Source organism: Melozone crissalis, unplaced genomic scaffold (genome assembly GCF_028551555.1).
Source record: "Melozone crissalis strain CALT ecotype California unplaced genomic scaffold, PUWL_Pcris_2 ptg000014l_1, whole genome shotgun sequence".
Lineage (NCBI taxonomy): Eukaryota > Metazoa > Chordata > Aves > Passeriformes > Passerellidae > Melozone > Melozone crissalis.
In genome coordinates, this window is record NW_026535792.1 from 12153587 (window position 1) to 12168565 (window position 14979).

Sequence of the window (14979 nt, forward strand, 5' to 3'; positions counted from 1 at the left end):
AAGCAATGACTGTGATTTACTTTTTATTAAAAAAGTAAAGGTGGTGTTAAAATATTACAAAAAGTAGATACAATTTTTCAATAGTAATTGATTTAGAAGAATTTCAGGATTTGGACTGTGGCCTAATTACTTCCCCATGACTTTTTCAAAGCCACAGTGTCCCCAGGTATTCCAAATCTCCTGGAACTGATTGTAAGACTCCTCAGAGCACAGAAGTGTTCAAAGATTGGGAATCTTTTTTGCCCCACACACAGATTTCTACTTTGAATTACTACAGTACCTACAGAGATGCACATTTCCACTGCTAGCTTCATGCTCATCTCCAATAAACTCATCTGTGCATGGCTTTCTGGGTATTAGTGGTTTCAAGGCACTTATCTGCTGAGTACGTACCACTTGTATTGTTCCTGAAGGCGGTACCCGATAACCCCTTTTACCAAGGGACTCTAAAGTAATTACACCCTACAAAAACAAAACCCATATTTAGGTCACAGAGATAAACAAATCAAAATGTTCTAGTCATGTAATTGCATTAATTTGAAACATAATCAGTAATTTATAAAAAACTAAAAATAGAGAAGGCAATGCATTTAAACAATGCAGTTAAAAAATCAACAGTAGGGGCCTTAAAGATACTTTGGCAGACCATTAAAAGCTGTGCAATAAGAGGTACATTCTCCTCTTGAAACAAGATTCAAGTTTCCACATCTTCTCCACATCAGGGAGCTAGGACAAAACGGAGCTTTCTTTTCAAAGCAGCTGGGAGGTTAAACCGAAACATTTGTCCCCTCCTTTCCATTTCTATATCATCTACAATTGCACCAATAATACTCCAAATCTCACAGAACTCATTTTTGCTTTTCAAAGGCAGCAGATGCACTTAATCTTCCATTCTAATCCAAACCTTAGGAAGGATGACATCTGCTTTTGTACCAGCTGTGATGCACAGAGCAGCCCCACAGGCGCTGTGGCTGCCGAGGCCACGCTGGGGGCACTGCCACACGGCTGGGCACCCTGCAGGGCACCAGGGCTGCACAGGGCTCCAAAACCCAAACCAAACAACAACCAGGAACAGACCCCACAGCACAGAAACTAGCTATACAAACAGAAACAATGCTTCTGATGATGGAGGCACTACACAAATGCTGTATTAATCCTGCGAGACTCAGCCATAATAGCATATTTGGAAATAGCATGTGGAAAAGCCTGAAACAATGAAACCCAGCTAGGAAAATAAGCAATGCTACTTTTAACCATTTGAGCAACATGAGAATCCTTTCACCTCCTAGAAAATCACATGAAATAATCTAGAAAGATGAAAGCAAAAGAATAGATATTTTTTGCCGTGGTTAAAACATATACAAGTTTAAACTCAAAGCCATTACTTAAAGTCTAAGCAATTTCATTTTCTAAATACTTTCCAAAACAGGAGGTCAGAAATGGTAACTGCTATGAATTTAAAATTTAAATCTAAGTAATGGAATACTCAGATGTTCACTGCTTGACTCCCACATTTAAACAAACCCTTTAGTCCATATTAGACAGACATACGCATATGAAAATCTCTACAAATTGGACCTGTCACCTATGTAAAATTAAGGTTCCTTAACAGGCATTCAGAACAAATCCAGTCTCTGATTCAATGCCAGCATACAAGTCACCATTTTCTTTTTACAGAGGAGCACTTTTAGACATGCAAAGCCCATGTGGAACAGAATTAGCACCCAGAGACTGAGAACACAAACACGGCATGGCTGCAAACATCAGCAAACCACGCAGCCTGTGAGGGTGCTGAGTGTCACCACAGCCCAGGCAGTATCTGCTTTAAAAGAAAGGGCTGAGTAACTTCCACGGCTAAGGTCTCCAGCAGCCCCTTGGCCTGCACCTAAGCCACTCTGCAGGGTGGTTAGTTGCCCAGAGCAGCTGCTTGTTGGGACAACAAAATGTATCCTGTTAAGTCCAGCTACTGCCTCACTGCTATTTTAAGTTAGATGGATAAAAAGAGATGTTGGGGGTTGATCACTCCAGTGTGAGGGGAGACAAATACATTCAATATCCCAAGATGAGAACAGCTGAATGGTGGGGCAGAGAAGTAGGAGGAAAAGCACTAGTTAGGGAAAGGAAGGAGGACAGGAGAACTCTGTCATAGGCAGTTGAAAATAAGCCTGCAAATCTTTACTTTCTGAACCCTCTACTCACCAAGCTCTTGCTCTTCACCTCCACATATCAGAACTTATTAAAATAAATCCAACCACACATTTACCATGTAAGGAGAGGGAGCATTGTCATCTGAAACGCTGTAGAATGACACCTCAACTGGCAGAGTCATGTGCGTGGGACAAAAGACTCCACTTGCTCCCACCTCTGCTGTGAAACCCTCCACGACACCCAGCGGGTCCAGGCGGAAATTCAGGACAGATTCCTGAGAAACAAAGCACACACAGCTTGGCTTGGGATCACCTCAAATAAAACAGAGCATAACTTCTGTCAGAAATTCTGTAATCAGGAAATAAGAGCAAAAGCCCACAGAGAACTTTATTGCAGCAGGATCTGTGCTTGCTTTTCAACATATACTATCTGAAAAAAATTAATTAACCTACATTATGTAACCTTCCCCTACAAATTCAACTCTGTACTTCACAAGACAGTACAATATAACCCTTTAATGCACTGGCTAATAGCTGCTGTTATTGGATATGCTATATGAAGTGAAGAGCTGGAGTCTACACTTCAAACACTTTCTGTTTAACACACTGATTCAATCCAGCTTTTGTGACATACTAAGTAGACTTTAAGAGTGAAAATGTAAATTCTTTTTTCTAGGTAAGTACATTATAAACATGAACAATTACAGGTTATTAAATATCATTTATGGCAACAGAACATCTTCTAACTTGACCCTAGTGGGAAACAAAGGCTTAAGCAACTCTTTGTATTTGATTCTCTGAGACAGAAGATGTCTGGGGCATGAAATAAGTGCCTTTACAGCTGGAAATGAAAACAAATTTTATTCAATTCAGTCAGGAACTTTTACATTCTAATAGTGCTGGAATTGTTCACAGTAATATACTTTTAAAAGCAGTACAGAAGAGTAAAAATACCACAAGAATTCTAGAGAATATGCAATACCTCAAAGTTTCCCAGAAGGCTCAGACTTGTTACTGGGGGAGCACTAGAACTTAGAATTGGTTTCCCATGGCTGTCTGGATCACTCTCTTTGTTTATACATTGTTGTGGGCTATTAAAAAAAGACAGAATAAATATAGAGGATAAACATGTTTGCTTTTGTCTTCTGGGCATAAACAGCTCTAGAAAGAATAATTTACTTACTGTACTACAAAATGTTGTTCTAAAGAAGTAACAGTTGAACATTGCTTATTAATACCTTAGCAGAACATTTTCTAGTTAACTGAAAAAATATTTTTACCAGCTTTACATTAACAAGGGATAAAGACAATAAAAAATTGTTCTTTAGCTCCATTTGCAGGAGCCAAAATAAAGTATTATTTTCTCTTGTATGTGGGTACTTCTGTCTCATATTCTCATATGAGATATGAGATATATGTCATATTTCCAACACCAAACTACCATACCAAAAGCTGTTTATGTTACATGTATTAATGTATGAAAGGTCATGATTTGCCCTTTTTAAAAGTCTGGTTCTCTGAACAAGTGAAGGTAAAATGCTTAACACATTCAACACCATGAACAAAATACAACACAAAAATAACATTGGTTTGCAGGAGAATCAACAATTACTAGCTTTTCTGTCTGAAAACTCAAGTGCATCTGACAGCATATCTACCCCTGCATGGGACAGAATTCATTCTGCCAGCAGCTCTCATTGCATGGCTATGTCCCAGAGCTGTGCTAACCTGGAAACTCCCAGGGCAACTCAGATGCTGAGTCTTGTATCAAAATAAGGATTCCTTTGAAAGCATTTTTTGTCTTTGCTAACATGCTTTGATTTTGCATATAAATATATATATACATTATGCCTCCCTCAAAAATCTCAATGTTTCTGGTAAATAAAACATACCTTCTTGCAGACAGACATTTCAACAATGAAGAATCCAGATCAAAGCACCCAGACTGTGTTTTCCTTTGAGGAACCTCAACAAGGAAAGAAGATGTTAATTTGAAAACTGAACTGCTACCACAGGCAATTTTGCCAAGTAAGCACATTTTGCCAAGAATTTTCATGACATTATAAAATTACAAAAACAGAGCAGAGAATATAATTCTTATACATTTTAAACTGAGTGAAGAAAGTTCTAGGATAATTAATGATGAGACTGTAAATTCTGATTAACAGGAAGCATTTCAGTAAAGACATTCAGGAAGCTGATGTCTCTTTGGAACAGGACAGAACATTACTAATAAACAGGCTGTAACAATTTCCATCCAATTTCCCTGAAAATATGACAGCCTTTACAGGTAAGGAAGAATAAAGCATCCCATGTGTTGATTGCTACTTCAGTAGTTTTAATAGGAACTGCCTGGTTTTTTTAAAACTCCAACCAACCTACCAAGAACTCTAACACTCCCCTAGTGTCTGCCTTATCACAGCAGCTTTGTTCACTAAGTCATTCCATGACACCTCTAGTTACTGAGGAATATACAGTACAAACTGTTCACAGAAACAAAGGCTTTGGAATAATGGGCAATCAGGTGTTGAAAAGGAACACAAGATCCCCTAAATGAAAAAATGTTAACTTACACTTAAAACACTGATCTTCAAAATGCTTTCTTTTGTGTTCTAAAATAGCACCAAAGCATTGTTTCTATCCATTTTTCAATTTAATGCCACCTTTTGTTAATCTTGATATGATCTCAACAACTAAATCTTTAGTATTTTCTTTTCCAAAATTATTATTCAGCCTAATTTACATGTTCTCTCATTTAAGCATTAATTTCTACTCCCAAGAGTATTCACTGTGACACAAAGTAAATATACACCCTTCACCTAGGTATTTTGTCAAATTCTGTGCCATGCACAGACATTAGAAGAACAAACAGTCCCTTTCTCAGCTATAAGAATTTCCAGAATAACTTACAGGACTTGAAAGCAGAGGCAGTCCAGTTCTGGGATGAAAAGCCTTGGTTGAAGTTCCATCCAGGGATCTAAAATTGTGTTTCCTCCACGTATTTGTGTGTTTTAGAGGTGGTGCTTTCTGCCAGCAAAACAAATTTACTGAGCTTATCAGTGGGATATTTCAGTGACCTATCATGGTAACACTCACTTGCTGTAAGGGAGATGATTCCTGACCCTGGTGGATCTACAGCACACTAGCATGGGATGAAACATTCAGTAGAAATTCCCCTTGACTCAATCCACAGCTACAGACTGCCCCTAACAGATCACATTCCCTACTCAGATGGGTGCATTTCTACAAACCAGGGTGCCTCCCTGCCCATGGAAACAGCCTTGCATAACTCTGCCACCATGAGGGGAAGAGGACAGTTAGTCCTTCTCCACGTTGAACTGAAGTTTAGGGGAGGCACCAACGGCCAAGTTACCCCATCACACAGAATCATTTGACAGGGCACCTTGTCAGCTAGGCCATGGCAATAAATTGTTTCTTGTACACCTCCAGGGATGGTGACTCCACCACCTGGGGAATCCATTCCCGTGCTTAACCCTTTCCATGAAGAAATTCTTCCTGAGTTACTTCAGGCCAGGACTACAATGGTAATACACTGCTACCTGCAAGGTCAGGCTGAAACTCCTCTTCATGCTGGCCCCCAGCAGACAGAGGGTACAAGCTATGTGACAAAGGGCAGCTAGAGGAATTATTGCCTGTTCCCAAATGTACCTACCTGTACATCTGGGTTCTTCTGCCGCTCACCCTTAACCACACTGTCTTCTGCAGGTTTCTTCTGAGAAGTGCTCTGAAAATCAAGGCCTGTTGGGTCTTCATTCTCATCATGTGCAGTTTTTGTTTTATCTTGTTTGGTTTTGGTTTTAAAACTGTCATGGTCTTTATTTAAATAATTTTCAATACTAATAAGTTGTGTATTTTGCTCATAAATAATTGGTTTTTTGGAGTCTCTGTCTAAACACTTGAGCTCATTTTTGTGCAAAGAGTCAGATAGCGGGATCACGGTTGCTTTTTTTGTACCTTCAAGTATTCTGCATTTTTCTATCTGTATATTATTACAACTGTCTGTGCCATTGTTCTCACTAACAATTGTTCTTTCTTTAAGTTTATTTGTGCAAATCTGTTCATCAATGCTGCTGGGATTTGAACCCTGTTTAATTCTATTGGTTATCTGATCTTTCTGTGCACAACCAGAATGTATTTCCAATTTATCTGGAATTTCAGATTTGTTTTCTTTAATACATGATGATGATATGTGAATGCTACTAAATGCATGACAAGTTTTATTGGAAGTCTGATTAAATGAATTTTGGACAGCTTCACTGGGTTTTGCTAAAACCAATTTTCTTCTTGCTTGGACTTTTAGAGAAGTCTTCAATTCTCCATCAAACCTAGAAGGACTGATAGGAGTATCAGGTGTCTTTGTCCCTGATTTACTGCTGTCTTCTAACAAAGAAAATTTTGATTTAGCAGAAGAAACAGAATACGATTCCTTGCCTTTCTTCAGCAAATTTTCATCTTCATATGTACTTCGGAAAACTTTTGATGTGACTGGACTAGCCTCATGCACTTTGAATGGATGTCCAGCAACATGGGAAGTGGCTGGATCACAATGGATCAAGTGCTGGGCAATCCTTGCTATCACCTCCTGGCGCTCCTGGAGCAGGGAATCAATCAGGGGGTTACCCTCCCCTGCTGACGGACGGCCACAGTGGCTCCCTGGCACACGGGCATCGAGCAGGGGCACCTCTGGCACTGCTCTAGCTTTGCCTTCATCACCACCCTCCTGTTTTGCATTGTCTAAATTGGCAGCAGGAACAGGGGAGCTCTCCTTGCTTTTCCTTGGCAAGTTTTCCTCTTCAAAAGTGCTCCGAAAAGCTTTGGGTGTAGCTGAGATGTTTTCATGTGTGGTGAATGGACGCCCAGCAACAACTGGTGAAGTAGCTGGATCACAGTGAATCAAGTGCTGAGCGATCCTTGCGATGACTTCTTGTCGCTCTTGAAGCAAAGAGCCTATCAAAGGATTGGTTTCTCCTGTGGGCTGATGAGAGCAGTGACTGTTTGAAACACGGGAATCCACCAGAGAGTAGGATTTAAAAGTTCTGACCGGTGTTTCACGAGCCTGTGTCTTATTGTCTGCTGTAGCATTATAACACTGAACTTTGGACTGTGACGCCCCAAAGTCAGATCCAAGTCTGGTAGATGGGTAAAGTTTTAAATTTCTAAAAGATGTGGTAAATTCAGGCATCTTTTTTCCATTAAGTAGGCCTTCAGGTGTCATTGTCCATGTCTGCTTCCCACGAAAATGCAGCGGACTGGAAGTGCTGCATTGCTGAGCAGCACTGGGATCGCTGCGCTGATGGAACTTTCGCTCTTGCATTTGCTTTTCATAAAAGCTAAGGTTGGTGTGAATACTACAGGTCAAAACTGGGTAGTTGGATTGCCTGGGCAGGGACTGGACGCTGACCCTCAAGGCCACATTGTGAGAAACATTAGGAACAGGAAAGACATGCTCAGTGGGTGTCTGGGAGAACGTCCATTGCAAGTCCACATCTGCAGCGCTCACCCTGAAACAATACCAAAGGGCATTTACAAAAATAGCTAAATGAAAAGCTTTTCATTATCTACTTTGTAACAAATATCTAAGAAAAAGCACTAGAAACATCAGCAACTGCTGTATTTGCACAGTACACAAATCCTATAGAACTGCCAAAGTACCAACAATATGGCACCTTCTAAAAGCAAGCAGGAAACAAGAGAGAAGAATGATTTTAAGAGAAGCTGCAGCAATCTGCAAACAGCAAACCAGTATTTTTCCATTGCAGGCATACCTGTACAGGATGTTTCGGGGAACAGCACCATGTGAAACACTCAGCCACGCGCTCAGCTGAGAGAAGAAAACAAAGGAGCGAACTGCCAGTAAAAGGGTCTTCTCTTCAATAAATCGATCTCCACTCCTAAGCATTTAAAGACAAACATATGAATGTTGGTAAGAATACTCAGAGACCTATTAGAACTAGACCATTGTCAGATATTTGGTCAGAAAATAAAATACGGTTAAATCAAACAAAGCAAAAACTCCTCAAACATTTTGAAGATTCCAGAGTCTGATTTGTTTTTATACACATAAAAAAATTTGACATAACAAATGTTACACATTACCATTTGCAGCCAGGATCATTTCATACTCTGCACTGCAGAATGTGCGCTGCAGAAATTTTGAGTATAAGATGACTAAAATTGAAATGCTTCAATTTCACTAGCAAAAAGTGGTTTCTTAGATCAGTCCTCATGGCATGGCAAAGAGCCAGTTCAAAAACACTAACTGATTACTTTAAGGACTTTAATATGACAAGATTCTTGCAATTATCAACTAATCCTCATATCCAACTTACTGTCGAGGAACTGGCTCCAAAATCCACCTTTCTAACAGCAATGCATCTTGTTTGATTGCAGGATCATTTAAATCATTCCCCTCTGTGGTGGGCCCTTCATCACTATAGCAACAGTCTGGAAGTAGCATCACTTCTACCATGATTGGAATATTGTTCTTCCACAGAAGCATAACCTCAGATCTGGTTCGCCTGGCCTGACGACACTGAGGGAAAGCAAAATGTCAACATACACAAGCCATAAAAATACTAGCTAGATTATATCTGATTTAAAAGCACAATCCAAAGTACTAGAGAAAGGTAAGGGTCAAATTCTGTTTGGTTTCACCAAATCAGAAATAAGATTCCAGAGATATTAAATTAAAAAATAATTAACATCTCCTTTACAGTTGCCATTCCTTTCTTTAGGAAATTTAAAAAGCTTATAAAAATGCATTTCCCCAACTACTGCACTTTGCTACCTTGTAGTTACCTCTCCACAAGGCACCCTCTTGGGTAGACAGACTCCAGCAGTATCTTTATAAATTCTGTGTCTTGGAGCAGGCTAACTTCTGCATGAATATAACTTAAATTCCCACAGTACTTAAGAACTTTTACTTGAGAAATGGAATGCTCCAACCTTACTCCCAAATAGCCAGGCTAGATTTGATGTGCTTGTGTTTTTTGGATCACTAACTTTTCCAGAACACCTGGAAAAGCAAAAAGTTAGGCAAGTCAGCCCACATTTTCTCCAAAGAAACCCCAGACCAAGAATACTAAGTATAGTGCTTGTCATTTGCATAATAAAGATTCAAACAAGCACTGCATTCAGGTAGTCATGCAGAACTTCGTGTTCAAGGATAAAAGGCTTAATGATCTCTCATTTTAAGGACAGATCTATTATTAGCAGGGTACTGAATTACATACTCATTTAAATGAAGGACTGCCAGAAAGCCATTGTTACTCATGCTGAACTGTGAATCCACTGTGGGGTTCCTGGCTGGCTTTAACCACAGGAGCAAGGATTTGTGACATGAAATGGGTACCACCACCATACCTGAGCCAGTTTGTCGCTGCATTCATGCTTAGTTGTTGGTGGCTGACTTGACTGTGCTGGTGGGCAGTGAAAGCCCTCTGTCCTGCCCTTGATGGAGTACTCTGGTGTCCGGCCCTCCGTGATCAGCAGGGCCAGGGAGACCAGGAACTCCTCAGCTTCATACTCAAAGTATTCATCCAAAGTATCTGCCATTTCAAAAAGACAAAAATTAATGACATTTGCTGGATAACAACTGTTGGTAGACTCTGCAGTTTGTTTCAGTTACACTTGAAATGAGAATGGGCTATGGGAAATGGATCTTTGTGTCAGACTGGCTGCACTCCCCATAAAACCCACCAGCCCCCACTCCAGCACCACAAAACAACTTTCCTCATCTCATAATGCTGTCACCACAAACAACGAACTTTGTTTTTCTACAGCTTTTCCAGAAGACAAAAGGTTTCCTGGGCTCTTGTTGGAGAAGTCTAATGACAGTATGACTTGGCATTGTTATTATCATCTGACAGATGGAACAAGAAGCCACAATATATCATAAAGTAGATTAAAAATTGAAGAAGAAGAAGAAAAAGAAATATTTACTTCTATTATGGAAAAAGTGGGACACAATGTTCTTTAAGATTTTTATTGCAAGTCCCTCCTGCTGAGAGCAGAGCTTACTTCAGAGGTTCATTTTTAGTTACCACTAACACATGGGAAATGTTCTGAAGAAACATACAGACTATTCATTGTTTTGTACCACGGTCAGTCTAAACTTGTGCAAAGAAAGAAAACTCAACAAGTCTCTGTAGACAAAGCAGCAGCTGGCATTGCTCTTCATGAAGAGCCCTGGCACACTCAGTTCCTGCAGAGTTAAGTGGCACCATTTTATGGTGTTTTATAGAGCACCCTTCTCCTCCTCCTCACTCATCACGAGGATGTCACCCATCATTCAAACACATTTAAGTACAACCAGATCATGTCGTTCCCCTCACTGCTTCAAAACACTTAAAGTTTCAAAATTATTTAATTACTGAAGAGGTTACAGAAAACTCTCTTTTCCATGAAAGATAAAATACATTCCCTTCAAAGTCTATTTTAAGAGCAGCAAAGAAAAGCGGGTGGAGGCAGGGCTGCCAGCAGTTCTTTACCTTTATTTTGATGCTTTAGGGGAACAAAAGCACCTGACATCTTCACAATTTTAGTTTAAATGTCCTATGTCATCCACCAAAACTGCCACAGGGAGAGAGTTAATTTCTATTCACGTTTCAATTATCAAGCATAAAATACCTTTCAGAAGTCTTTTTTGTCTTGGGCCCCTAATAGCAGAGCATTTGGCAAACACTGCACTGGCAGACTTGAGAGATGCACACAAGAATGGATGCATGAAACAAAAGCTCCAATTAAATGTGCAATTATCTGCATATGCAAATCATGGAGTGTGTACAACTAGCTTTTGCATGTACATATTTGCCTAGCCCAGGCTTGTACACCATGGACCCCAGGGCTTACAGACTGTTTGAAGGGATCTACACAAGGTAAGTAAGAGAAGTCAGCCCACTGCTGAAGAAGAGCCAGAGGACAGAGGAGTTACCCTGGAGGACCCCATGTGGCATGTGAACAATACATTAATTCATCTGGCATAAGTTAAAATGGTCATCCATCTGATGGATGGCAAAAAATATCTAATAAAGGGCGCATGAAAGATTAAAGGAATGGTAAATAACAGAGAAGACAAGCCTCTGAGGTAGTGATATGAGTCACCTACAAAATTAGGCACCTGCACTTTTTTTTCAGCTAGAAGTCTGGTAAACAATTGGCAAGTCATACTTGGGAATAGGAAAATGGAATTTGGGAAGACTCTGAAAAGGATTTGGATATACAACAGATAAAAAAATAATTTCAGTATTATCTTGCTGCTAAGTTCATCTTTGTATGTCCAAAGGCCATGGTAATTTCAAGAAAGTCACAGCATGAAGGATCACTACTGGCGTATTTGGCATACTCTGACATAGAAGTTCAAAAATCTAGAAAGTGTTCAACAGGAGTAGAATTAATTTAAACAAGAATTGCCTCATGCCTAGCAGACTAAACAAAACTAACTCACTCCTAGAAAAATCTGAGAGAATTGTTTTTAGTTAAGATACATAAAAACATGTATGATTTTTAAGAAAAACTGCAAAGAGAGTGTGATCAAGATCAGCACAGTAAAATGTGATACAGCACAGTAAAATGTGATACCTGAAAATTTACATTAGAGAATTTTAAGTGGCAAGTACCAGTAAAACAGACATGCCCTTCAATTACCATTAGCAGCTTACCAGATGAAGCAGTAGACTTTGTATTATTTAGCTCTCTTTTTAAGAGAGCTATATGTTATCAAAATCTTTTGGGCTTGACACAAATTAATGGAGAAATCCTATGGCCTCAGTGCTTCTACTGAGCAGTTAAGATTTAGGCAAAAAAACCCCACCCCTTTTTTGCATTCAAAAGCCTCTGATACCAAAGCTCATATTGCCTACTTTAAGTGCTCAGTGCCTTCACAAAGCTGTCACAGGTCACTACAAGGCACAGACAGTTTAAGATGTTCAGATAAAAGACCCAGTGAATAGTAAATTAGCAAGATCTAGTGAATCAAGCCAGGTACATATTCTGAAATAATCATCACTCAAGAAACAGATTACATACACAATATTGATTTGTGCAAACAGATGAAGCTCACTTCCAAATTCAATTTACAAATACAGCCTCTGTTCCTGTATCAGACCTATTATTTCAGAAGCAACCAGTTTCTTGCCTTAAGAATGGAAGAGAAGGCCCAACTAGCTAAAGAGACATATTTATGTAGTTATATTGGCTGCAGTTACAAAAACACCACGTTGTTTCAAAATAAAAATGGCATCACTAAAAAGTCTGTGTTGAACTAAGAAATGCTGCAGCATTATAAAAACAGGGCCAGTACTTTAAAATTATGTCAGCAAGGGAATCAACCAGTTATTTGATCTGGACTTAAAAGAAAATAAAATTAAAGCACAAACAGCAAGAGGTATCAAGAAATATACTTTTTCCTACAAAGTTCATGTGGCAAAATATCTTTTTTTAGCTCCACTAGATTTACATATCATTTAGCAACTTCTAAGAGTTTTCATAAAGGAAAAAACCCTATAACCATTGAGAAGCCTGGTAATTGTTCCTATACAACAGACATAGATGATGCAAGTTGATGTAATTGAGGACAATGTGGAATGACATTTATAGAAACAGCAAGCTCAGTGTTTAGTTTTAAAAGTCTTACTGTGTGTGTGCTGTAACTGTTTGGTTTTGTGTATGAATCAGCCCTAGGACACATCATATATTGTGTATAGAACAGCCTCAATCCTATAACCTGACTATACAACTGTGATTATTGTTCTGCTTCATTTCTAGCACTGCAACGTGCCAAGTATATAGTATAAAACATGCATCTCTGCACTGTCTGGGGTTTATTCTCCTTAAAATCCAGTGACACAAGTAAATAAGAATTAAAGTAGTAAGGCACTGCAGCCCTCTAACCAATACAACTAAAGATTATTGACCAGGTGGACACAAGAGATAGCAGCAGGTGTCAGACTACTCTAGAAGGAAGAAAGAGAAATTGAAATTTAGACTGAAGCTCCTGTGCATAGAGCAAAGCATACAATACTGGAGAACTGAATATGCAATACTGGAACTTTGTTTTCCTTTGCCTCCTGCACATATCAACGTCAACAAAGACTGATTTTCTACACCTTCTCAAAAAACAGAAAAGCCCATTTAACCAGAAATGTCAAAGAGTCTTCAAATCCTTGTCCTCCTACCTCCACTACACACAGGTGCATGAGCACTGGAATACAGAATAAGAAGCCACAATCCCCCTCCCAAACTGAAATTGGCTCACATCCTGAAACACCAATTAAGGTTAGTTATGTGGTAGTAGGGATTCACAAATCCACTTAACTGTAACCCAAGGACTCTCTGAAAACTTCAGTTAATTGAGTTATGCTTAGCTGACTCCTTTCCCAACTAGGTCACGCTTGTGCGGACCAACTCCCTTCCCTTTCCTATCACAGCTTTTTCTGTAGTAATTACAGAAGATGTTTTCCTGAAATACATGTTTTAGAAGAGCATTTAATCTGTTTTCTAGGCTCAGGCCAGGAAACAAAGACATTTGGTATCACGTAACCCATTGTGTTCCAGGTGCCACCAGAGGATGCATCTGGGAGCTGCTGCCCTGTCCTGCCTGGGCACAGCAAGGCAATAAAGGGCCCCAGCAGAGCCTCTCCTGCCCTGTGCCACCCTCCCATCATGACCAGGCTGTGACACAATCACCGTCTCTCCTAGTCCATGCTTATTATATTGTCCTAGAACCTCTCATACTGCACTGCTCACCACAACTGTCTACCAAACTCGTCCTCTTCTCAGAAAAAGAGCTCATTTCTGCAAAGAGATTTTCTTCAAAGAAAGACAATTTAGTTCAACTGAGAGTATCCTTTAATCCTGACCTTTACTGATTGAGGGCTACTTCCTTTGAGAGTCCATGAAACAACTAATAATTGTCCTTGAATATGCTCTGTAACAGCCCAGACCTTTCCTGGAAAATCTTTAGGCACCCATAATGGATTTTGAAGGCCCCTGATTAAAAGTAATCACACTCCTATTTTACTTAGAAAGTTGAAACCCAGTAAGCAAAATACTTAACAAAAATTGGACTGTATGGTGTAGCCTGTTGGGATTCCCAGCTGATCAAGCCCTGCTCAGTGGGCACCATGGCATGGCTGCCCACATCTGCTCTCTCCTTCCTTTCTCAAAGACTAAAAGCATGGCTTAAATACTTGGATTTCTTTGTTGTGCTTTCAGCACAGGCAGTCCCAAAGGAGACACTTCAGTCCAAGGGTGCCATGGCAGGAGAGTCAGGTACACTGGAGGAGAAGTGGCTGCACTGTCAGAACTCAGAACCCATCACCTCCCAGCAAGGGCAGTGCCCTGCTTTGAAAAAAATACAGCAAAAGCCCTTCCTGCAAATCAATCAACTCTGAAGAAGTTTTATATCTTGCTATTCCAAGAAACAGGTTAAAGGTACTTCCACATTTTCGGAGTAAGGCAGGGATTCAAGAAACTACTGTAAAGGAAATGAAACACAATGTAAACCTTTGACTAACAGTTTCTCTTCTGGAATTAGAAACACCTACGGATGCTTTGGTTAACTAATTCCACGTTGTGCTTCACTTCAAAAGAAAGTTGCCCTTGAATCCCCCAAATTCAGGATTCTCTAAATGAGCAGTCATGTTGTGTCTGCATATTACAAACCCATAATTATATCTGAAGTCACACGCTTCAAAAGCTTTGTAATATTAAGAGTTTAGGTATAATTTAAGCTATCAAGAGTTAAAGTTATGAGATGGCCTACTTTTTTCAAGAAACAAGCTATTAGTTTCTTAAACTCAAGCAAATACAG

General features: G+C 39.6%; 1 protein-coding gene across 1 annotated transcript in view; it reads right to left on the reverse strand.

Annotated features, from left to right (window-relative positions):
* The window catches only part of ATOSA (atos homolog A), a 47509-nt gene that overhangs the window by 7252 nt on the left and 25278 nt on the right, over positions 1–14979 (reverse strand). The window contains exons 2-10 of the mRNA XM_054272588.1: positions 9531–9715; positions 8498–8700; positions 7934–8059; positions 5821–7669; positions 5058–5174; positions 4040–4113; positions 3130–3238; positions 2264–2422; positions 394–462 (exon numbers count right to left, since the gene is read on the reverse strand). Coding sequence (XP_054128563.1) covers positions 394–462; positions 2264–2422; positions 3130–3238; positions 4040–4113; positions 5058–5174; positions 5821–7669; positions 7934–8059; positions 8498–8700; positions 9531–9715 — 2891 coding nt within the window. The remainder of the gene's footprint in view (positions 1–393; positions 463–2263; positions 2423–3129; positions 3239–4039; positions 4114–5057; positions 5175–5820; positions 7670–7933; positions 8060–8497; positions 8701–9530; positions 9716–14979) is intronic.